The sequence below is a fragment of the Hyla sarda genome, chromosome 2, assembly GCF_029499605.1.
Source record: "Hyla sarda isolate aHylSar1 chromosome 2, aHylSar1.hap1, whole genome shotgun sequence".
Lineage (NCBI taxonomy): Eukaryota > Metazoa > Chordata > Amphibia > Anura > Hylidae > Hyla > Hyla sarda.
Genome location: NC_079190.1, coordinates 74,039,794 through 74,063,642, shown reverse-complemented (window position 1 = coordinate 74,063,642; position 23,849 = coordinate 74,039,794). Strand labels below are relative to the sequence as shown.

Genomic DNA, 23,849 nt, shown 5'->3' with positions numbered 1-23,849 from the left:
ATAACTAAACCCCAAGGCCGAAGCCCGGGGTGTAAACCCCTATTGCTTAACCCTTAAAAGTTAACTTTTATTAATATTGGTTAAAAAATAATTCCCACAACAAAACGATTAAAACTGACAACCATGTGATCCAAATATATCAGTGGGTGCATCTATAGGATCAATGTCCTCTCAGGTACTAGGTAGCCCTGCAGTGGCTGCCTGTTCAGGGGATCACTCTGGTGTCGCTTAAAAAGATACACACAATTGCCGCCTCTACATGTTTCGCCGCCTCCGCGGCTTTCTCAAGAGGCAATGGTGGCAATGGCAGCTGCCAAAATGGCGGAGGGGGTATATATAACCCATCCCTCAGATGTCATCAATGTGGGCCCAGTCATGTTCTCCAATGTAGTCCATTGTAACAAACATTGCCACTAGGGCAACCAATAAAATGTAACTTGTAATCAGCACCATCTGTGTGCGAAAATCATTCACCAATGCGGGACCTGAATTACCTAATCCGACGATCCCACGTCATACTCCGTCATCAATTGATGTCAGCACTTACTACCAACATCATTAAGATGCGCGGCGCATGTCAGAAGCCGTCTACGGAGAACTTCAAACATCCGCCGGCCTGCTGGAATCAGCTGCGCCTGCGCTAATGTCTCCACAGATATTCTCAAATAGAGGCCGCGCATGCGCTAAAACTTAGAAAAAAACAGTGACTTAATGCTCTCTCATAGTTAGCAAATACATAATTCTAAATGCCCTCAATCTAACCCTTAGCCTTATATATAAAATACATAACGACCAGCTCTTTAAGGTAACAGTATATAGCTGTCAAGAAAAAAAGAAGAAAAGAAAAAAGGGGGAGGAAGGGGGGCATATAGTCATTTATCTTATCGGTTAGTAACCTTGTTATAATATTCCCATTCAAAAAATAATAGATATAAGACAAATGGGATGAATTAACAGAGTACAACGGGGTTGGTGAAAAAAGAGAAATAGAGGAGTGGGGTATATAGTCATTTCACATTAGGCATATAGCCTCCTTATAATGTGCCAACTTGGAACACAATAAGCAGCACAATAAAGATTCCAACTATTCCTCAAGGTATATGGACTAACATCTAAAAAAGGGGATCATGACGGGACTGCCGATACAAAATAAAATAAAATTATTAATATTAGGTCAGTTGCCAACCGGCTGCTACCAAAAAAATAGTAAATATAACTTGGGGAAAATGATAATATGCACTTATTAGAAAATATTTATAGGAAAGCTGCGAAAGAAAAGCCTTCATTCAGGCCCAACGGTGACTGACTACGTAGTCGCCAAATCCATCTCGCCTCTTCTTGTAAGAGGCGAGTATCTATGTTTCCTTTTCGGGGTCCTAATTTCAATTGGCAAAGCCCAGCAAATTTTAGATCCTCCAATCTCCCATTATGGGTTGCGAGCATATGCCTCGCCAGGGGAGTATCCTTACCCGTTCTAATATTGCTTAAGTGTTGTGAGATCCTCTTCCTTAGTTCTTGGGTTGTTTTTCCCACATAGATTTTGGGACATGTGCATTTGGCCACATAGATGACATTATGTGAGCTACAGTTGATGAACTGCCTAATTTGATATGTACGGCCATCCACCGGATTAGTTATTTCTTTAGTCTTTTGAACATGACGGCATAGGTTACAGTGGCCACAAGTATACATACCCACTGTCCTAGTTTGTAGCCAACTTTCCTTATTGGCTGTGGTTCTGAGATGACTATGTACCAATTGATCTTTGAGGTTAGGACCTTTGCGGAATGTCACGCTCGGGGTCTTGCCTATGACTGGCAAGAGATCCATGTCTCTTGCCAGTAAATGCCAATGTCGTTTAAGGACAGCCATAACTTGATCTGTATGGCCATCGTAAGTACCAATGCATCTGACTTTTTTTGAGGTATCGACTACCCTTGTTTCTGTTAGTAGTCGATTCCTTTCTGAGTGACAAGCTCTGTAATAGGCTCTCTTCAGATGCTTACGGGGATAACCCCTCTGTCTGAATCGATTAAACAGGTTCGAACTCTCCTGTTGGAAACTGGTTTCTTCAGAACAGTTCCTCCTTGCCCTGAGGCAGCGGGCGACGATCGGCGTCGGAGATCGTCGGGCGGCGATGTCGTGCAGCAGGCTCCCTGGATCCGACGGAAGCCGGTAAGTTGCCAAGCAACATCTGGAGGGCTGCAGTCCGAGACCACTATATAGTGGTCTCTATACTGTAGCACTCCAGATGTTGCAAAACTACAACTCCCAGCATGCCCAGACAGCTGTTTGGGCATGCTGGGAGTTGTAGTCTTGCAACAGCTGGAGGGCTACACTTTGAGACCACTATATGGTAGTCTCTGAACTATAGCTCTCCAGATCTTGCAAAACTACAACTCCTAGCATGCCCACACAACTATTTGCAGCATCTGGAGGGCCACTGTTTGCAGTGGTCTCTATACTGTAGCTCTCCAGATGTTGCAAAACTGCAAATCCCAGCATGCTGGGAGTTGTAGTTGCGATCCCTCCAGCTGTTGCATAACTACATCTCCCAGCATGCTCTTCGGTGATCAGTACATGCTGGGAGTTGTAGTTTTGCAACAGCTGGAGGCACACTGGTTGGAAAATATTGAGTTAGATAACAGAACCTAACTGAAGGTTTTCCAACCAGTGTGCCTCCAGCTGTTGCAAAAGTACAACTCCCAGCCTGCATGGTCTGTCAGTACATGCTGGGAGTTGTAGTTTTGAAACAGCTGGAGATTTGCCCCCCCATGTGAACGTACAGGGTACATTCACACGGGCAGGCTTACAGTAAGTTTTCTGCTTCAAGTATGAGCTGCGGCAAATTTTTTTTTAAACGTATTGTACGGCAGTGTTTCCAAAGCGGAGCCTCCAACTGTTGCAAAACAACAACTCCCAGCATTTCTGGACAGCCACTGACTGTCCAGGCATGCTGGGAGTTTAGCAACAGCTTGAGGCACCCTGTTTGGGAATCACTGGCGTAGAATACCCCTATGTCCACCCCTATGCAATCCCCAATTTAGTCCTCAAATGCGCATGGCGCTCTCTCACTTCGGAGCCCTGTCGTATTTCAAGGAAACAGTTTAGAGCCACATATGAGGTATCTCCGTACTCGGGAGAAATTACACTACAAATTTGGGGGGCTTTTACTCCTCTTACCCCTTATGAAAAGGAAAAGTTGGGGTCTACACCAGCCTGTTAGTGTAAAAAAAATATTTTTTACACTAACATGCTGGTATTGCCCTTTACTTTTTATTTTCACAAGAGGTAAAAGGAAAAAAAGACCCCCAAAATTTGTAACACAATTTCTCCTGAGTACGGAAATACCCAAGATGTGGGCGTAAAATGATCTGCGGGCGCATAACATGGCTCAAGAGTGAGAGCGCACCATGTACATTTGAAGCCTAAATTGGTGATTTGCACAGGTTCTGACATAAACGGAAAAAAAAAAATACTGACATGTGACCCCATTTTGGAAACTACACCCCTCACGGAATGTAACAAGGGGTATAGCGAGCCTTAAAGAGTACCTGTCATCAACAAAAACTTTTAATATGTTGTTCATAATCATTAATGAAGACATATTGTAATATATCTTCATTAAAAAATATTAATATTTATACCAGTTTTTTCATTTTATACTTTTGGCCACTAGGGGTCTCTCTTCTATGCCTGGTCTGCAGGCAGCTTCCTATGCTTTTCATAGTAAGTGTACAGCTTTTAGGACTAATGCTGAAAGGGCACTGGTCCTTCCACAGGAAGTTCAGTACTCTCAGCTCACTGTGAGCTACAAGCCTGCACATGCCTCTCATATAACAGAGGCAGTCACCTCCCCCCTGCTCTGTGTTCTCCCTGCCCCTCACCACACGTTATCTTATACATTGTATTATCTCACTGCACTCCCTGCTCTGTGCCCCCCCCCCCCCCCCCTGACATTCATCTTAATTACTGCCTCTGTAATTGCTCCCACCGTCCCTGGTTCTCAGTGTTTCCCAACCAGGGTGCCTCCAGCTGTTGAAAAACTACAACTCCCAGCATGTCCGGACAGCTGTTGGCTGTCTGGGCATGCTGGGAGTTGTAGTTTTGCAACAGCTGGATGTACCCTGGTTGGGAAACACTGCTGCAGAGGGAGAGCAGCATACAGGAAGGCTGGCAGAAGCAGAGTCCCGGCCAGGCTTCATGTGACATCATGCCTGCCGGGACACGCCTCCTTCCACCCCTCAGAAAGACAGTGCTCCTGAGCTAATGAAGAGGGATAAAAAAAGGTATTTCCACAGCGTTTTAAACCTCAATAAACACAGGGATAGGCATAGTTAGAGTAATGGACAGATGGGGAGGGGGATCAGGGAAAGTTTAGTTGATGACAGGTACTCTTTAACACCCCACAGGTGTCTGACAAATTTTCGTTAAAGTTGCATGGGAAAATAAAAAAAATAAAAAATTTCACTAAAATGCTGGTGTTACCCTAAATTTTTCATTTTCACAAGGGAAAATAGGAAAAATGCGCCCCAAAATTTGTAACCCCATTTCTTCTGAGTAAGAAAATACCCCAAATGTGGATGTAAAGTGCTCGACGGGCGAACTATAATGCTCAGAAGAGAGGGAGCGCCATTGGGATTTTGAAGAGAAAATGTGTCCGGAATTGAAGGCCACGTGTGTTTACAAAGCCCCCATAGTGCCAGAACAATGGACCCCCCAACATGTGACCCTATTTTGGAAACTACACCCCTCACGTAATGTAATAAGGGGTACAGTGAGCATTTAGACCCCACAGGTGTCTGACAGCTTTTTGGAACAGTGATCCGTGAAAATGAAAAAGGTAATTTTTCATTTGCTCAGCCCACTGTTCCAAAGATCTGTCAAATGCCAGTGGGGTGTAAATACTCACTGCACCCCTTATTAAATTCTGTGAGGGGTGTAGTTTCCAAAATGGGGCCACATGTTGGGGGGTCCACTGTTCTGGCACCACGGGGGGGCTTTGTAAACGCACATGGCCCCTGACTACCATTCCAAACAAATTCACTCTTCAAAAGCTCAATGGCGCTCCTCCTCTTCTGAGCATTGTAGTTCGACCGCAGGGCACTTGATGTCCACACATGGGGTATTTCCATACACATTTTGGGGGGTATTTTCTGCTATTAACCCTTGCAAAAATGTGAAATTTGGGGGGAAACACATTTTAGTGACATTATTTTTTTTTTTTTTTGACATATGCAAAAGTCGTGAAACCCCTGTGGGGTATTAAGGCTCACTTTATTCCTTGTTACGTTCCCCAAGGGGTCTAGTTTCCAAAATAGTATGCCATGTGTTTTGTTTTTTTTGCTGTTCTGGCACCATAGGGGCTTCCTAAATGCGACATGCCCCCCGAGCAAAATTTGCTCTCAAAAAGCCAAATATGACTCCTTCTCTTCTGAGCATTGTAGTTCGCCCGTAGTGCACTTCAGGTCAACTTATGGGGTACCTCCATGCTCAGAAGAGATGTGGTTACAAATTTTGGGGGGTATTTTCTGCTATTAACCCTTGCAAAAATGTGAAATTTGGGGGGGAAACACATTTTAGTGAAAAATAATTTATTTTTTACATATGCAAAAGTCATGAAACCCCTGTGGGGTATTAAGGCTCAATTTATTCCTTGTTACGTTCCTCAAGGGGTCTAGTTTCCAAAATGGTATGCCATGTGTTTTTTTTTTTGCTGTTCTGGCACCATAGGGGCTTCCTAAATGCGACATGCCCCCCGAGCAAAATTTGCTCTCAAAAAGCCAAATATGACTCCTTCTCTTCTGAGCATTGTAGTTCGCCCGTAGTGCACTTCAGGTCAACTTATGTGGTACCTCCATACTCAGAAGAGATGGAGTTACAAATTTTGGGGGGTATTTTCTGCTATTAACCCTTGCAAAAATGTGAAATTTGGGGGGGAAACACATTTTAGTGATTTTTTTTTTATTTTTTACATATGCAAAAGTCATGAAACCCCTGTGGGGTATTAAGGCTCACTTTATTCCTTGTTACGTTCCTCAAGGGGTCTAGTTTCCAAAATGGTATGCCATGTGTTTTTTTTTTTTGCTGTTCTGGCACCATAGGGGCTTCCTAAATGCGACATGCCCCCCCGAGCAAAATTTGCTCTCAAAAAGCCAAATATGACTCCTTCTCTTCTGAGCATTGTAGTTCGCCCGTAGTGCACTTCAGGTCAACTTATGGGGTACCTCCATACTCAGAAGAGATGGGGTTACAAATTTTGGGGGGTATTTTCTGCTATTAACCCTTGCAAAAATTTGAAATTTGGGGGGGAAACACACATTTTAGTGAAATATTTTTTTTTTTTTTACATATGCAAAAGTCATGAAACCCCTGTGGGGCATTAAGGCTCACTTTATTCCTTGCTACGTTCCTCAAGGGGTCTAGTTTCCAAAATAGTATGCCATGTGTTTTTTTTTTGCTGTTCTGGCACCATATGGGCTTCCTAAATGCAACATGCCCCCCAAAAACCATTCCATGAAAAACGTACTCTCCAAAATCCCCTTGTCGCTCCTTCGCTTCTGAGTCCTCTACTGCGCCCGCCGAACACTTTACATAGACATATGAGGTATGTGCTTACTCGAGAGGAATTGGACTACAAAAACAAGTTTCTCCTTTTGCCCCTTGTAAAAATTCAAAAATTGGGTCTACAAGAACATGCAAGTGTAAAAAATGAAGATTGTGAATTTTCTCCTTCACTTTGCTGCTATTCCTGTGAAACACCTAAAGGGTTAAAACGCTGACTGAATGTCATTTTGAATACTTTGGGGGGGGGTGCAGTTTTTATAATGGGGTCATTTGTGGGGTATTTCTAATATGAAGACCCTTCAAATCCACTTCAAACCTGAACTGGTCCCTGAAAAATAGTGAGTTTGAAAATTTTGTGGAAAATTGCTGCTGAACTTTGTAGCCCTCTGGTGTCTTCTAAAAGTAAAAACTTGTCAATTTTATGATGCAAACATAAAGTAAATATATTGTATATGTGAATAAAAAAATTATTTGGAATATCCATTTTCCTTACAAGCAGAGAGCTTCAAAGTTAGAAAAATGCTATTTTTTCAATTTTTTCATCAAATTTTGGGATTTTTCACCAAGAAAGGATGCAAGTTACCACAAAAATTTACCACCATGTTAAAGTAGAATATGTCACGAAAAAACAATCTCGGAATCAGAATGATAACTAAAAGCATTCCAGAGTTATTAATGTTTAAAGTGACAGTGGTCAGATGTTCAAAAAACGCTCTGGTCCTAAGGTGTAAAATGGCCTAGTCCTTAAGGGGTTACAGGGGTACTCCCGTGGAAAACTTTTTTTTTTAAATCAACTGGTACCAGAAAGTTAAACAGATTTTTAAATCCCTTCTATTAAAAAAACGTAATCCTTCCAGTACTTTTTTAGGGGCTGTATACTAAAGAGAAATCCAAAAAAGAAATGCATTTCCTCTGATGTCATGACCACAGTGCTCTCTGCTGATCTGTGCTGTCCATTTTAGGAACTGTCCAGAGCAGGAGAAAATCGCCATAGCAAACATATGCTGCTCTGGACAGTTCCTAAAATGAACAGCAGAGGCCAGCAGAGAGCACTGTGGTCATGACATCAGAGGAAATGCATTTCTTTTTTGGATTTCTCTTTAGTATAAAGCCCCTAAAAAGTACTGGAAGGATTAAGATTTTTTATTAGAAGTGATTTACAAATCTGTTTAACTTTGGCACCAGTTGATTTAAAAAAAAAAAAAAGTATTTCACGGGAGTACCCCTTTAAGAGTCTCCTCTGTCCTCCACTCGTTACCTGTATTAATGGCACCTGTTTGAACTTGTTATCTGTCCACAACCTCAAACAGTCACACTCCAAACTCCACTATGGCCAAGACCAAAGAGCTGTCGAAGGACACCAGAAACAAAATTTTAGACCTGCACCAGGCTGGAAAGACTGAATCTGCAATAGGCAAGAAGCTTGGTGTGAAGCAATCAACTTTCGGAGCAATTATTAGAAAATGGAAGACATACAAGACCACTGAATCTCCCTCGATCTGAGGCTCCACGCAAGATCTCACCTGTGGGGTCATAATGATCACAAGAATGGTAAGAAAAAAATCCCAGAACCACACGAGGGGACCTAGTGAGTGACCTGCAGGAGCTGGGACCAAAGTAACAAAGGCCACCATCAGTAACACACTATGCTGCCAGGGACTCAAATCATGCAAAGCCAGATGTGTCCCCCTGCATAAGCCAGTACATGTCCAGGCCTGTCTGAAGTTTGCTAGAGAGCATTTGGCACATGCTGAGTTGCATCCAAATAACACAAATACCTACTGTGAAGCATGGGGGTGGAAACTTCAAGTTTTGGGGCAGTTTTTCTGCTAAGGGACCAGGATGACTGATCCGTGTAAAGGAAAGAATGAATGGGGCCATTTATCGTGAGATTTTGAGTTAAAACCTCCTTCCATCAGCAAGGGCATTGAAGATGAAATGTCGCTGGATCTTTCAGCATGACAATGATCCCAAACAATCCCAACGAAGGAATGGCTTAGTAAGAAGCATTTCAAGGTCCTTGAGTGGCCTAGCCCGTCTCCAGATCTCAACCCATTTTGTGGCGTTTCACAAAATCTAGACATAATGCCCTTTTAAACTTAGAATTAAGCCCCCAAACATTCCAACTAACCACCTTCAGGGTCCCCATAATGAAAGATGACACTGCATATGCCCAGGAAAACCCACAGGAGGACTAGGACAGAGGTGGGCAGAGCACCGGGACCACACATACCACACGCAACCAACATAAAGACAAACAGGGCACAGACACAAAACATATAGACAAAGGCAACAAAGCAGAACCAAAATATTCCCAAAAATACCCTGTCTAACACTAAACGTGACATAGTAAACATCTAGTCCCAAACACAGTGTAGATCTAGACCCTAAATACTACTGCTACGAGGCGTTAAAAGAACACCAGGTAAGTCTTAACTAATAGTACAGAAAACTCCCTCCAGCCACCCCACCATAAACTTAAGATCACAAACGACCTCACCCTTGAGCCGCACTGACCGTAGAATAGCATCTCTGTCCCTGAAGTGGAGAAGTTTGGCCAGGAAGGGACGTGGAGGGCCGCCAGGAAGAGGAGGCTGAGCCAGAACTCGGTGGGCCCCACTCCACGGAGAAATAAGGAGAGAATGTGTCCGCAGGAAGAATCTCATTCAGCCATGTTTCCAGGAACAACAAAGGGTCATTCACTTCCACCTTCTCAGGGAGGCCCACTAAGCGTATATTGTTGCGCCTCAGGCAGTTCTCCATGTCATCCATGCAGCTCAGAACTCCCGTAAGCTGACGCTGAAGGAATTAACCCACTCACGCAGAGGGTGTATAGTATGTTCCACTGTTCCACTTCCTCAGTGCGCTCACGTATCTTTTGGGTCTCATGTCGCAAATTAACAAATTCCTGCCGCAGTTCATAAACTTTAGTCACCATAATTGACAGGAGGTAAAGGCAGCGAAGAGCTTCGAGAACCAATGGTCCATAGCTGTAGCGTCATAGACAGGCCTTTTAGGGAACTGTTGCTGCTGGGGAGTCGGAGACCCCTTCAAACTGTGACGGAGGCGGATCATCACCCCCCCAGGACGGTCCTGAGGTCTGGAGAACTGGCTCAGCGCCTTCTCCGCCTGCACAGATACTTTGGTAGCAAACGGGGTCTGAGCACCAGGATCTCGATGATAAGGGCCACATGAACGGGTGAACACATCATCAGAGGAGGCTTCCTCATCAGAGGCTGGCCGCAAGGCTTCATCATATTGTTTGGATTTCTTACTCCTGTGACTACCATGGGGGCCACCCATCATTGACAGTGCCACACACAGAGCAGGCAGAAAGGCACCAGAAACACAGTCCAATGAGTGCAGGTCACCTCTATAAAGATGTCAGGCCAGAAGCACCAAAAGTCCCAGCAGTTCAGGGCCACACAGAGAGCAGGTAGAAAGGCACTAGGTAGATAGATCAGGCCAGAGGGGGACCCCAGTGGATGAGGCAGTCCACAGAAGGCAGCAGAAGCAACAAAAGTCCCAACAAACCAGGGCCACACAGAGAGCAGGTAGAGGCACTAGATTGATATTGCAGGCAGGAGCTGGCTTTCCAGAAGAAGAGGCAGTCCACAGGAGATTGCAGAAGCACCACAAGTCCCAGCAGGCTTGGGCCTCATAGAGAGCAGGCAGAGAGGCTCTAGGTGTATATGGCCAACAGTAGGGGTTCAACAGAGGGCCAGGCAGTCCACATAAAGCAGAAATAGCACCACAAATCCCAGCAAACCAGGGCCCACAGAGAGCAGCTAGAAAGTTACTAGGCAATATTGCAGGCAATGAGGGGTATTGTAGGGAGACCCCAAAGGCCAGTGCAGGCACCACAAGTCCCTGCAAGCACTCTCAGCCATTGCCCAGATGTACTTACTCAGCAACACATAGCAGCCAGGAGCAGAGAAGGGTATCAGGCTCCAGCCCGGTCTTACAGCGTGACATCAGCAGCTGCATTTTCCCTCCAGCGGGGGCTGCTATGGCCACCAGGAAAGAAGGCACCGTCCACGAAGGCCAAAAATGGCGCCCTGTCTTCAGGATGGCCGAGGGTCCAGAAGGGTAGAAGATCCAGGGGAGGCCCCCACAGCTCACCACCTGGCCACAGAGGATCACCTGCTCCATCTCGCACCGGCTCCAGACCTCCACCTTACTCCTCTGTCCAGCGCCACAGGCCACAGTCACCGGAAGCCACCCGCACCACTCAGAGCCAGATCACCAGCAGCACCCCGTTCTCCTGCACTTGAAGGGACCAAAGGCAAGAAGACCATCATCGACAGGGTAAGATTTCAGGGGTATATAATGGCAGGGCAGCAGGAGCTCCTAGAGCGCACGTCCGCTCACTCCAGCATCCAGGCAACGCCCCCCAGTGCTTTGTATATTCAATGGTCCAGCCCTGTTTAATTAATATAATAAACTATATAAAGGAGGGTGAACCAGTCACCAGCCAATCTCTGAGTGTTTAAAGTGCACAGACAATAGGGAGACACTGCAGAATAATTGGAAGACCAATTAGAGAATGTTACATGCCTGCTTGAAGAGATGTGTCTTCGGGGCATGTTTAAAACTGTGGGTGTTGGCTATAAGTCTGAGTGAGGGTTCTGGCTATTGTATTTTGGTGCAACACAAGCAAAATCTTGGAGACTGGAGTGAGAGGTTCAGATTATAGAAGATGTTAGTATTAGACCATTAGCAGAGCGGAGAGCATGTGAAGGATAGCAAACAAAGATGAGGGAGGAGATGTATAGCGGTGCAGTACTGTGGAGAGCTTTGTGGGCGAAAGTGAGGAGTTTATACTTTATTCTAGACTGAATAGGTAACCAGTGTAGTGACTGACACAGGGGAGAGGCATCGGTACAACCTTTGGAGAGGAAAATGACTTTGGTTGTGGCATTTAGGATGGAAAGGGGAGAGTTTGGAGAATGAAAGGCCTATTTGTTACAGCCATCAAGCGAGAATGAATCAGAGCAACAACTGTTTCAACGGTGAGAAATGGGCAGAGTCTGAAGGTGACAAGAATGTAAGATGGATTGAATACATGGAGTGAAAGATAGATCAGACTCTAGCATAACTCAAAAAAAATTGCGCAATCTCACTCCAGCCCAGACCACACTTTAAAACTTTCTAAGTTCTAGGCTATATATGAAGAATGTGCACCTTTATGATAAATTTGGCACAAGTGCACATGATGTATGCATAGGAAAATGGCAGGAAAAGTAACCTCTTTTACACAGACAATGATAAATCCCTGCTATGAATGCAGACATTGTTGTGTACCTCAAAAGGGTGTATTTTAGATACTCACGAGGTTATGAATTTAGGTGCTTAATAGAAATAATAAGGTATTCCTCTATATAACAATACGGTGGATGGCTTTTCATACTTGTAAAGCAAAGTCAATAATCTAACCTAGCTGGTCCATTTTCTCTGTTGTCCACCTGTGCAGTTTGTTGTGCTGTAACAATGAACCTTCTTTCACTACGGAAAATCTTTTCTTAAACAATGACCTCATCCTATTTCTAGGTAAATATTGTTCCTCTGTTCTATCATGTGAACTTTACCTTTGTGTGTAAAGCTGCAAAAAATCGGTAACCAATCCACCATATAATAGGTCTGTAGCCAGATTAATTGGATAATAAAAACTATAGATTTTATTTTGGCTAGAAGAATGAAATTAAAGGAGTATACAGCCCCCTCACATAAAAAAAAAAAAAAAAAAAAAAAACACCTGAAAACACCTTTAGCTAATTTATGTTGAAAGAGAGCTAAAACATTAATCTCTGCCACTAAGTGAATAGGGAATCAAACTTAGGGTCCCCGCACACAGGTGTAGTATGGCTAAAGTCTTAGAAGGGTCTCTCAGTTCGGATCACCGTGGTCAGGCAAGGACTTGCAGACGTAATACAAAAATAAAAATATGGCTAATATACTGTATTTTGACACTAAGACAGTGTTTTTCAAACAGTGTGTTTTCAGCTGTTGCAAAACTACAACTTCCAACATGCCCGGACAGCCTTTGGCTGTTCGGGCATGCTGGGAAATATAGTTTAGCAACAGCTGAAGACACGCTGTTTGGAAAACACTGCCCTAAGGCAACAAAATATTTTTTTTATCTATTAGTTAAAGTAGTACTCCGGTGCAGGAACACTTATCCCGTATCCAAAGGCTAGGGTATAAGTGTCTGATCGTGGGGGGTCTGACTGCTGGGACCCACCACGATTTCCTGTATGGCACCATGGCAGTCCCCAGGAACTGGTTGTGTCAAGCCCCGCACAAAGCGGAGGCCAACATGCCTCCTCCATGTATCTCTATGGGAGAGCCGGAGATACAGTGTTCGGGTATCTCCAGCTCTCCCGTAGAGATATATGGAGGGGGAGGGGGTGTTGGCCGCCACTTCGTGCAGTCAGCATGCCCCATTCCTGGGGACTGCCACGGTGCAGATCAGACACTTATTCTCATCCAAAGGATAGGGGATAAGTGTTCCTGCACCAGAGTACTCCTTCAATAGGAATCATTTCACTTTAAGCAAAGCGTTAAAGAGTTTACCAAATACAACAATTGAATTATGAAGATACATGAAGCAAAATCTCTATTCACACAACATTTGACCAGAGCCATCGTATGTACACTGTAGAAGTATGCATACATTTGCCATTGACTCCCTTTGTAAATAAATAAATTAAATAAATGTATACCATGTGGCATTTGAGTTGTCTTATACATCCAGTTATATTAAATGTGAACACAGAACCTGGTCTAGTACAATGTACAAAAACAAAACATACAGTTGTAGAATTTGTACGAATCACTTCACTATATACACCATATACAATGAACAAAATGTGTGATGTAATAATAGAACAAAGAGATATGAATGTGTATCATGGATGGAGTGAGTTACAGTGGAACAGGTTCCTTCCTTTGAACATGCAGTTGACGTTCCATATGCAACTTCTCTGCACCTACCATTGTCAATGTCTCCGGCTGACATGTCCAAGTTATAATTGTCCATATTTTGTGCCTGTGTAAGTTTGTTGAAGGAGATAGGAGGAAGAGTGAGGGACGGGTCTGTAGGAGGGGGTGTCAGAGGAGGTCCGTATAAAGCAAAAGAGGACCAGAATAAATCACAGGTACAGCAAGAGCATCTTAGAGCACTGAGCAAAACATACTGTCAGTCTGCAAAGCAAAAATCTGGATGAATGGTTGGACATGAAAAGCTAGCGCTAAATAGCATTTTACTTTCGGCTGTTTTTATCTTATCTGAGATATATTCATTTTATATTATGAACTACATTTAAAACACTGCTAATGGACCTAATGGAGTTATAAATCACAGTAAATCCCATATAAATGGCCAACCTACTACTCCTTCATGCTGGATAATTGAGTAGGAAGCCATAATTAAAGGGGAACTCTGGTACTTGGACCCCCAGGATCTTCTGCCTGGCTCCCGGCTCTCCTCATGCATGGAGCTGTGGTCGACACGGCACCATCATGCATCTCTATTTATCTCTGGCTTTCCAATAGAGATGGATGGAGGGGGCGTGTTGACGACCGCTCCGTGTGGTGGTCGATATTGCTCAATGCACGGAGCGGTGACAGCTTTGTGCAAGAGAAGAGCCAGGGTGCCAGCCAGATCAAGAGGAGTCCGACCGCTGGAACCCCCCACGATCAAACACTTATCCTATAACTGGTGCATAGGGCATAAAACATTAAAGGGGTACTCCCGTGGAAAACTTCTATTTTTTTTTTTTAAATCAACTGGTGCCAGAAAGTTAAACAGATTTGTAAATCACTTGTATTTTAAAATCTTAATCCTTCCAGTACTTTTTAGGGGCTGTATACTAAAGAGAAATCCAAAAAGAAATGCATTTCCTGTGATGTCCTGACCACAGTGCTCTCTGCTGACCTCTGCTGTCCATTTTGGGAACTGTCCAGAACAGGAGAAAATCCCCATAGCAAACATATGGTGCTCTGGACAGTTCCTAAAATGGACAGCAGAGGTCAGCAGAGAGCACTGTGGTCAGGACATCACAAGAAATGCATTTCTTTTTTGTATTTCTCTTTAGTATACAGCCTCTAAAAAGTACTGGAAGGATTAAGATTTTTTTAATAGAAGTGATTTACAAATCTGTTTAACTTTCTGGCATCAGTTGATTTAAAAAAAAAAAAGTTTTCCACGGGAGTACCCCTTTAAGTATTGAAGTTCCCCTTTGACAGCTAAACCAAGCTGACTAGGCTCTAGTTAGGACCTACTTTACTATTCCAAACAGGTCAACTTGACCAGCGTAAAGAGGGAGGGAGTAAGGTAAGTGTGTGTTCTTTTTTTAATTAACCCCTTCCTCGGCATATATGAAAAGACACTCTGGCCAGAAAGCCCCAATAAGTCTAAGTTTTAGTGATCTGAAAAGTCACCATGACCTTCTTTTACATTATCCAGTATGTCTTAAGCTGGAGGTTTCAGTCTCATCTGTCAGGAGCATGTACCCACCATCTATTTAATATCTGGCGGCACACAGGAATCTACATATCAGTGTGCATACAAATCCTTGCTTTGCCTCAGACATTTTGGTTCAGTTTTTATTTCTCAGCTGTGGTTTTGATAGTTCTGTGATTAGTAGTGATAAGTTCTGCAGCAATAACCTGTTATCGTCTGTGTTTCTTAACATACCAACAGCAATGTGTTTTTTAATGAAATAATTTCTATGGATAAATGGATTTTATTGTTAACCAGCATTTATTACTATCTACGTATTTGACAGCATTATTGTCGTTTCTAAAAACTTTTGGCATGTCATGCAGACACATCAAACACTCTTTGCAGTTGAGGTCTTAATACTGAGACTCCCACGATCCCTAGATATGGCCGGGAGCAGCGTGTTTCACTCTCAGGCTCAGCGCATGCTTCAACTCAATGCAAGAGGCTGACTCTATATACCAGTGGTCTCCAACCTGGCAGGTATAAAAAAGTTCCTATCCCAAGATTCAGGAATTTGTGAGTCCCCCACTTATTTGTAATAAGAGAGCCCCAAATCTTAAAGGGGTACTGCGGTAAAAACCTTTTTTTCTTTTAAATCAACTGGTGGCAGAAAGTTAAACATATTTGTAAATTACTTCTTTTAAAAAATCTTAATCCTTCCAGTACTTATTAGCTGCTGAATGCTACAGAGGAAATTCCTTTATTTTTGGAACACTGATGACATCATGAGTACAGTGCTGACATCTCTGTCCATTTTAGCAACCATGCATAGCAGATGCATAGCAGATGTATGCTGAGGGCTGCATGGTGGCTCAGTGGTTAGTACTGCTGCCTTGCAGTGCTGGGGACTTGGGTTCAAATCCCACTAAGGACAACAATGAATAAAGTGTTATTATTATTATTATAATAACGTCGTGATGTCATCAGAAATGCTCCGTTCTTTTAGTTTTCCTAGAAGGGAAAAGTTAGCGCAATATTTAGCACCAAATAAAAGTGTATGGCAGGGGCAGCCACTAAGGAATACTTTAAAGGGGTACTCTGGTGAAAACCTTTTTTCTTTTAAATCAACTGGTGGCAGAAAGTTAAACATATTTTTTAATTACTTCTATTAACAAATCTTAATCCTTCCATTACTTATTAGCTGCTGAATGCTACAGAGGAAATTCCTTTCTTTTTGGAACACTGATGACATCACGAGCACAGTGCTCTCTGCTGACATCTCTGTCCATTTTAGCAACCATGCATAGCAGATGCATAGCAGATGTATAGCAGATGTATGCTAAGGGCAGCATGGTGGCTCAATGGTTAGCACTGCTGCCTTGCAGTGCTGGGGACTTGGGTTCAAATCCCACTAAGGACAACAATAAATAAAGCATTATTATTATAATGACAGCAGAGAGAACTGTGCTCGTGATATCATCAGAGAGCATTCCAAAAAGAAAATAATTTCCTCTGTAGTGTTCAGCAGCTAATAAGTACAGGAAGGATTAAGATTTTTTTAATAGAAGTAATTTACAAATATGTTTAACTTTCTGCCACCAGTTGATTTAAAAGAAAAAAGGTTTTCACTGGAGTACCCCTTTAAGGACAAATTGGTCCGGGCTGATGTGGGGTCACAGAAGACTGAATTAAAACAGACGGTCCTGAGAACACAACGTAAGGGCACTTATCCGTGCCTACACTGTGCGCAGTGTAGTAACGTAATCAAGAGTGACAGATTATTACACCCACACTCTGGAGAGGTCATTAAACTTAAACATTTTAGTACTTGCGACTCAAGGAATGTGATTTATACCATGAAATGTCCGTACGGTCTCCTATACGTTGGGGAAACTCAATAGACATAAATCATCTATTAGATGCAAGAATTTGTTATATCCAATACCATCACATTTTGAGAAAATGGGCCATAATGTGTCACAATTAAGGTATCAGGTCATTGACCATGTACAATGCCCAAGGAGGGGAGGTGGCATTAAATCCTTATTGAGGAATAGAGAGAGAGGCATACTGGATCCACCGCCTGTCCCCCTTAGAACCTAGAGGTTTGAATAGGGATTATGGGGGAGATTTATCAAAACCTGTGCAAAGGAAAAGTTGTCCAGTTGCCCATAGCAACCAATCAGCTTGCTTCTTTCATTTTTTACAAGGCCTATGCAAAATGAAAGAAGGCATCTGATTGGTTGCTATGGGCAACTGGGCAACTTTTCCTTTGCACAGGTTTTGATGAATCTCCCCCTATGAGTTTTCTTTTTTGTAATTTTTGTAATTTTTTACTGTAAATTATGGTATGTTTTTAATCTTTTGTATTTTTCTTGTTATATCTCAGATCCGACAGTGAGGGGATGAACTGTATCAGAAACATGCAAGACTTATAAGATCAGTATATACATTTATATATTTTGTTTATTTACAATTTATGCTCTGCATTATAGACACCATGTGACATGTGATGTTTGTAAACTATTTGGTAACCATGCCAACCTCTAATTACCAGAAGTAGGATGGGCTTCCACGTGTATATATATCGTGATTACGTTCAGAGTTTGTATGCCGGTCTGATAAAGGCTTTGGCCGAAACGCGTCAACTTGTACTTGCATTGTGTTTTAATAAACACATAACACTTGGCAGAAGACATAGTGAGTGCCGGGATTTCTTTTTCAACCTGCGGACCTCCAGATGTTGCAAAGCTACAACTCCCAGCATGCCCGGACAGCCAACGGCTGTCCGGGCATGCTGGGAGTTCTAGTTTTGCAACATCTGAAGGTCCGCAGGTTGAAGACCGCTGCTATATACTATAATGAAGCCTGTCTCCAAGATAGTTAGTGCCAAGTTTGGGAGTGAGGCACACTATGGCTATACCTAGGAATCGGTGGGAGGTTAAGAACTGAAACCTTGACTGATAAAAACTTGCCTGCATGACATATGAAAAGTTTTTAGAAATTACGGTAATGTCTTAAGGCTCTATTCACATATATATCCACCATTTGAGAGACGTCATATTCCTCAATGTAAACCTTAAAAAGAAGACTGTTATACATGCACTGTGATTTATACTGTCGTAAAAGAACACTGCAAAAAAATGCTGAAAAATTGAGAAAAACTACATTCACGAATGGCAAATTGTGAGCTAAGCCTTATTCTATTCTCATAAAAATTGTTTGTAGAAATTACAAGACAAGTAAAAAGTATAATATCTTTGGAAAATGTGCAACTAAACACTTTGCACTGCCAGCAGTGAAACCTACCAGATCGAGGTTTTAAACCAAAGGCTGTGCTGCTGTGTACTGGGGACAAGGTAGGGGAGCCATCTTCTGCCTGGGATGGGAGGAAAATACCAAATACTTCAGTATTATACCAGCTCATATTCAATACATCATAAACCAGATGCCATTACAGCTAAAGGGAATTTGCCTATAAGTGTGGCTCCTGTTCTAAAACATCGCATTCACACATTACATGGACATCAAGTAATAATATATTTCCCTAGCTGTGGTCACTGCAGAAAATATCTGTGTCCACATGGGGCTTCTCCTGGCAATAATAACTGATCACCAGTGGTAAATGAAGCCCCGACTTCTATTTAAAGAGGGATTGTCTTCATAAAAAGAGCTCTTTAAATGGGTACTCCTGTGGAAAAAAAATTTTTTTTTATCAACTGTTGCCAGAAAGTTATACAGATCTGTAAATTACTTCTATAAAAAATTTTTTTAATCCTTCCAGTACTTATCAGCGGCTGTATACTGCAGAGGAAATTCTTTTCTGTTTTGATTTATTTTCTGTCTGACCCAGGGCCGGCATTGGGGTGGGGCAAACCAGGCAATTGCCTAGGGCCCCCATCCCCCAGGGGGCCCCCTGCCAGCTGATCAGCATAGGCGTACGCATGGGGTGTGCCGGGTGTGCCTGGGCACACCCTAATCAAGCCCAGGGGGGGATCCGCGGTCGCCACTGAGGGGGCCCCCATCACATTCTGGACATCCCTATGTCCCGAAAGATCTTTTCAGAACACAAGGATGTCTTGGTTACCTTTCTGCGGCGGCCCCCGCGTTAACTTTAAAAACGCAGGGGCCGAAGGTTAACGCATGCAGGGACGTCACTGACATCCCGTGCGTGCGCCCATAGCAATGTAGGAGCGGATAATCGACGAGAAGGACGCGCACCGGCCAGCATGGTAAGTCACCAGCACTAGCTGGCAGCACGTCATCTTCGGTGTTCCAACCACCGATCCTCCGGTCCTGGGACCTACTGTTATGGTCTATAGGCCATGGCAGTAGATCGTGACCCCAGACCGGAGGAGCGGTGGTCGGAACACTGAAGTGGGGCAGTACACAGACATACAGCCTCCAGCCATACACTGTATATGGCTGAAGGCTGTATGTCTGTGGGGGAACTATACTGCACCTAATGTGGGGAACTATGCTGCACATAATGTGGGGAGCTATACTGCACCTAATGTGGAGAACTTTACTGCACCTAATGTGGAGGAACTATACTGCACCTAATGTGGGGAGCTATACTGCCCCTAATGTGGAGAACTGTACTGCACCTAATGTGGGGGGAACTGTACTGCACCTAATGTGGGGGAACTATACTGCCTACCTAATGTGGGGGAACTGTACTGCACCTAATGTGGGGGGAACTGTACTGCACCAAATGTGGGGGAACTATACTGTCTACCTAATTTGGGGGAACTATACTGCCAACCTAATGTGGGGGAACTATACTGCCAACCTAATGTGGGGGAACTATACTCTCTACCTAATGTGGGGGAACTATGCTGCCTACCTAATGTGGGGGAACAGACTGCCTACCTAATGTGGGGGAACTATACTGCCTACCTAATATGGGGGAACTGTACTGCACCTAATGTGGGGGAACTGTACTGCACCTAATGTGGGGGAACTGTACTGCACCTAATGTGGGGGAACTGTACTGCACCTAATGTGCAGGGAACTGTACTGCACCTAATGTGGGGGGAACTGTACTGCACCAAATGTGGGGGAACTATACTGTCTACCTAATTTGGGGGAACTATACTGCCAACCTAATGTGGGGGAACTATACTGCCAACCTAATGTGGGGGAACTATACTCTCTACCTAATGTGGGGGAACTATGCTGCCTACCTAATGTGGGGGAACAGACTGCCTACCTAATGTGGGGGAACTATACTGCCTACCTAATATGGGGGAACTGTACTGCACCTAATGTGGGGGAACTGTACTGCACCTAATGTGGGGGAACTGTACTGCACCTAATGTGGGGGAACTGTACTGCACCTAATGTGCAGGGAACTGTACTGCACCTAATGTGGAGGGAACTGTACTGCACCTAATGTGGAGGGAACTGTGGTGCACCTAATGTGGGGGGGAACTGTACTGCCAATCTAATGTGGGGGAACTATACTGCCAACCTAATGTGGGGGAACTATACTGTCTACCTAATGTGGGGGAACTATACTGCCAACCTTATGTTAGGGAACTATACTGCCTACCTAATGTGGGGGAACATACTGCCTACCTAATGTGGGGGAACTATACTGTCTATCTAATGTGGGGGAACTATACTGTCTACCTAATATGGGGGAACTATACTGTCTACCTAATGTGGGGGAACTATACTGCCAACCTAATGTGGGGGAACTACAACCTAATGTGGGGGAACTATACTGCCAACCTAATCTTGGGAAGCTATACTGGCAACCTATTGTGGGGGAACTATACAGCCAACCGAATGTGGGGGAACTATACTGCCAACCTAATGTGGGGGGAACTATACTGCCAACCTAATGTGGGGGGACTATACAGCCAACCAAATGTGTGGGAACTATACTGCCAACCTAATGTGGGGGAACTATACAAAAATATAAAATTATACTATTCTGATCCCTATAATTTTTATTTTTCTGTATATGGGGATGTATGAGGGTTGTTTTTTGCGCTTTGATTTGTATTTTTGATCTGTACCATTTTTGTTTTGATGGGACTTTTCAATTGCTTTTTAGATATTTTTTATGGTATTTGAAGTGACCAAAAATGTGCAAATCTGGTTAGTGCACTATTATGACTTTTGGGGCCCCTCTTTTGATTTTGCCTAGGGCCACACTAAGCCTAAAACCGGCACTGGTCTGACCACAGTGCTCTCTGCTGACACCTCTGTCAATGTCAGGAACTGTCCAGAGCAGGAGAAAATCCCCATAGCAAACCTATCCTGCTCTGGACAGTTCCTAAAATGGACAGCGGTGTCAGCAGAGAGCACTGTGGTCAGACAGAAAAGAAATTCAAAAAGAAAAGAATTTCCTCTGCAGTATACAGCAGCTAATAAGTATTGTAAGGATTAGGAATTTTTTTTATAGAAGTACGGTAAGGTACAAATCTGTTTAACTTTCTGGCATCAGTTGATTTAAAAAAAAAGTTTTCCACCAGAATACCCCTTTAAGTAGAATCAATTTTTTTTTTCTATGAACAGGAAATAGGTGAAGAATGAAGTGGAGTTAGTTCTTGTGTATTTAAATGTGTATTCCAGACCTTCAGCAGTTCTACTGTACTTACAGCACCATAGATCCCTTTAGAGTTGTATGTTTTCAGTACAACCTAGTTGTTAAATTAGAAGTGTGGAAGGAGAACACTATGCTAGACAGGATATTTTAAAACTTTACCAGTAAAATATGTAAAGAAACCATGTGTAGCATTTGATGTTAAAGGATGAAGTAAACATTTTGATTCTGTAAATGTAGCAATGTACGCAACCCACCTCTTCCTGGGAATTATAACAAGCTTCAGTCTCATTCATCTCATTCTGCACATTAAAAAAAAGGTTACTGAGTAAGTACATTAGAAACAGAAGCTGTCACACAATCCTATAGTCTCCTGCAGAAATAAAGGTGATTTGGAAATACAAGTGTTTCTGAAGAAGCAGACACTTTTATTCTTATGTTAAACATAACACTTTATGGCCAAAAGGATGTGGACACCTAAATATTCCACCTATATACATTTTCAGGACATCTAACTTTAACACCATGGGGGAGATTTATCAAAACCTGTGCAGAGGAAGAGTGGTGCAGTTGCCCATAGCAACCAATCAGATTGCATCTTTCATTTTCCACAGGCCTCTTTAGAGGCCTGTGGAAAATGAAAGAAGCAATCTGATTGGTTGCTATGGACAACTGCACCACTCTTCCTCTGCACAGGTTTTGATAAATCTCCCCCCATGAGTAGTGATATGGAGTCGCCATCCTGTTTGAAGCCTTGGAAGCATCTGCTCTTCTGGAAAGGCTTTCCTCAGAATTCTGGATTGTGTCTGTGAGAATTAGTGCAGATTCAGCCAAGAATATGTGTGAGGTTAGGTTTATAGCCACTCGAGTTCCGTCATCACCAATATAATGCAGCAGGAAAGGGCCTTTACCAGACGGGTCCACAAAACTGGAAACTACAACTGTATGAAATGTTGGGATCGACCGATTATTGGTTTGGCCAATATTCACGATTCTGGACATTATCGGTATCGGCAATTACCTTGTCGATATGCCGATAATGCCTCGACCCCAACCCCCAAGCCCCCCCCCCCCCCCCCCCGCCTCGCCTCCCCGGCCAGAGACCGCGGCCGCCGCTGCCCCATTGCCTCCTCCATCCCCGGTTTTATAAATAGCCGATAACTTATACCGGAATATCGGTATAAGTTATCGGCTATCGTCCTGAAAGGTCACAGATTATTGGTATCGGCCCTAAAAAATCAATATCGGTCCAGCCCTAATAAAATGGCTTTGTTTTCTATAATATTAAAGGGGTATTCCACAATTTATTTTATTTGACTGTGCTACAGTGTAGTTCATAATATAATGTCTGTACCTGTGTGACGGTTTTCTCACAATTCTTATGTGATCTTTGCCACAATGTTTATTTTTAACAGCATACAAAATGTGGCCCGAGACATTACATCACTAGTCAGGCGATGACAGGGAGCCTGTCTGCTTTACTGGGTGGAGCAACCACTGGGTGGGAAGAAGATCATTCTGCAGTAAATTTTAGTTTTGCAACAGCTGGGGGGCACCCTGGTTAAAAACCACTGGTCTATTGCATGGAAGGCAGCACACTTGTGCTTCAATGGGTGGGGTGGCTGATGTGTGGGAGGGAGAAAAATGACCTCACACATACAAACAAGATATTATGGGACTTGTGCCATGAGCCACAGCATTATGGTGGATTCACAGCACAGCCATTTAGCCCTAAGACAAGCATGGATCCTTCCTAAGCATGTCCATTACTGTCTGGCAGGTAAGTACTAAATTCACCTTATGGTAGATAACCACTTTTAAGGTTACACTCACTAAAAATAAGGGGCCTAGCCTAATCCCTGAAAAACCACCCAATACCATAATAACTCTTCCACCAAATTGTATATAAGTGCTGTGAAAATCTGGTCTGTGACATATTATAGGTATCTGCCAAACCAATATTCATCCATCAGATTTCCAGTAAACTGTGATTCATGACATTTGCCTGGTCTACCACTTTGCAGCTGAGCTTCTGTTACTTCTAGACACTTACAGGGGAATTCATGGAGCATTTTAATCATCTTTTGTTGTGTAAAAAAGTCGCAAATTTATTGCATCATTATTTTTGAGACTTTTTTTTTAGCATTTCCAGTCTTGAAGTTAATGTTGCTAAACTTGCTTAGGCATCGTTCACTTTGCCGTTGGACTCCTTCGGCAATTCCGTCAGGACGGGAGTTTAGCAGGAAAAAAATACTGCATGCACTATATTTGTTCTCCGCT

At 43.3% G+C, this 23,849-nt stretch overlaps 1 protein-coding gene across 3 annotated transcripts in view; it reads right to left on the bottom strand.

Moving 5' to 3' along the window:
* The window catches only part of LRCH1 (leucine rich repeats and calponin homology domain containing 1), a 236,885-nt gene that overhangs the window by 60,944 nt on the left and 152,092 nt on the right, over positions 1-23,849 (bottom strand). For 2 of the 3 annotated variants that reach the window (XM_056562088.1, XM_056562087.1), the window contains exons 14-15: positions 21,827-21,871; positions 18,323-18,392 (exon numbers count right to left, since the gene is read on the bottom strand). In XM_056562088.1, coding sequence (XP_056418063.1) covers positions 18,323-18,392; positions 21,827-21,871 — 115 coding nt within the window. Of the gene's footprint in view, positions 1-13,560; positions 13,663-18,322; positions 18,393-21,826; positions 21,872-23,849 lie in introns of all 3 variants that reach the window. The other variant, XM_056562089.1, reaches the window with a different exon arrangement.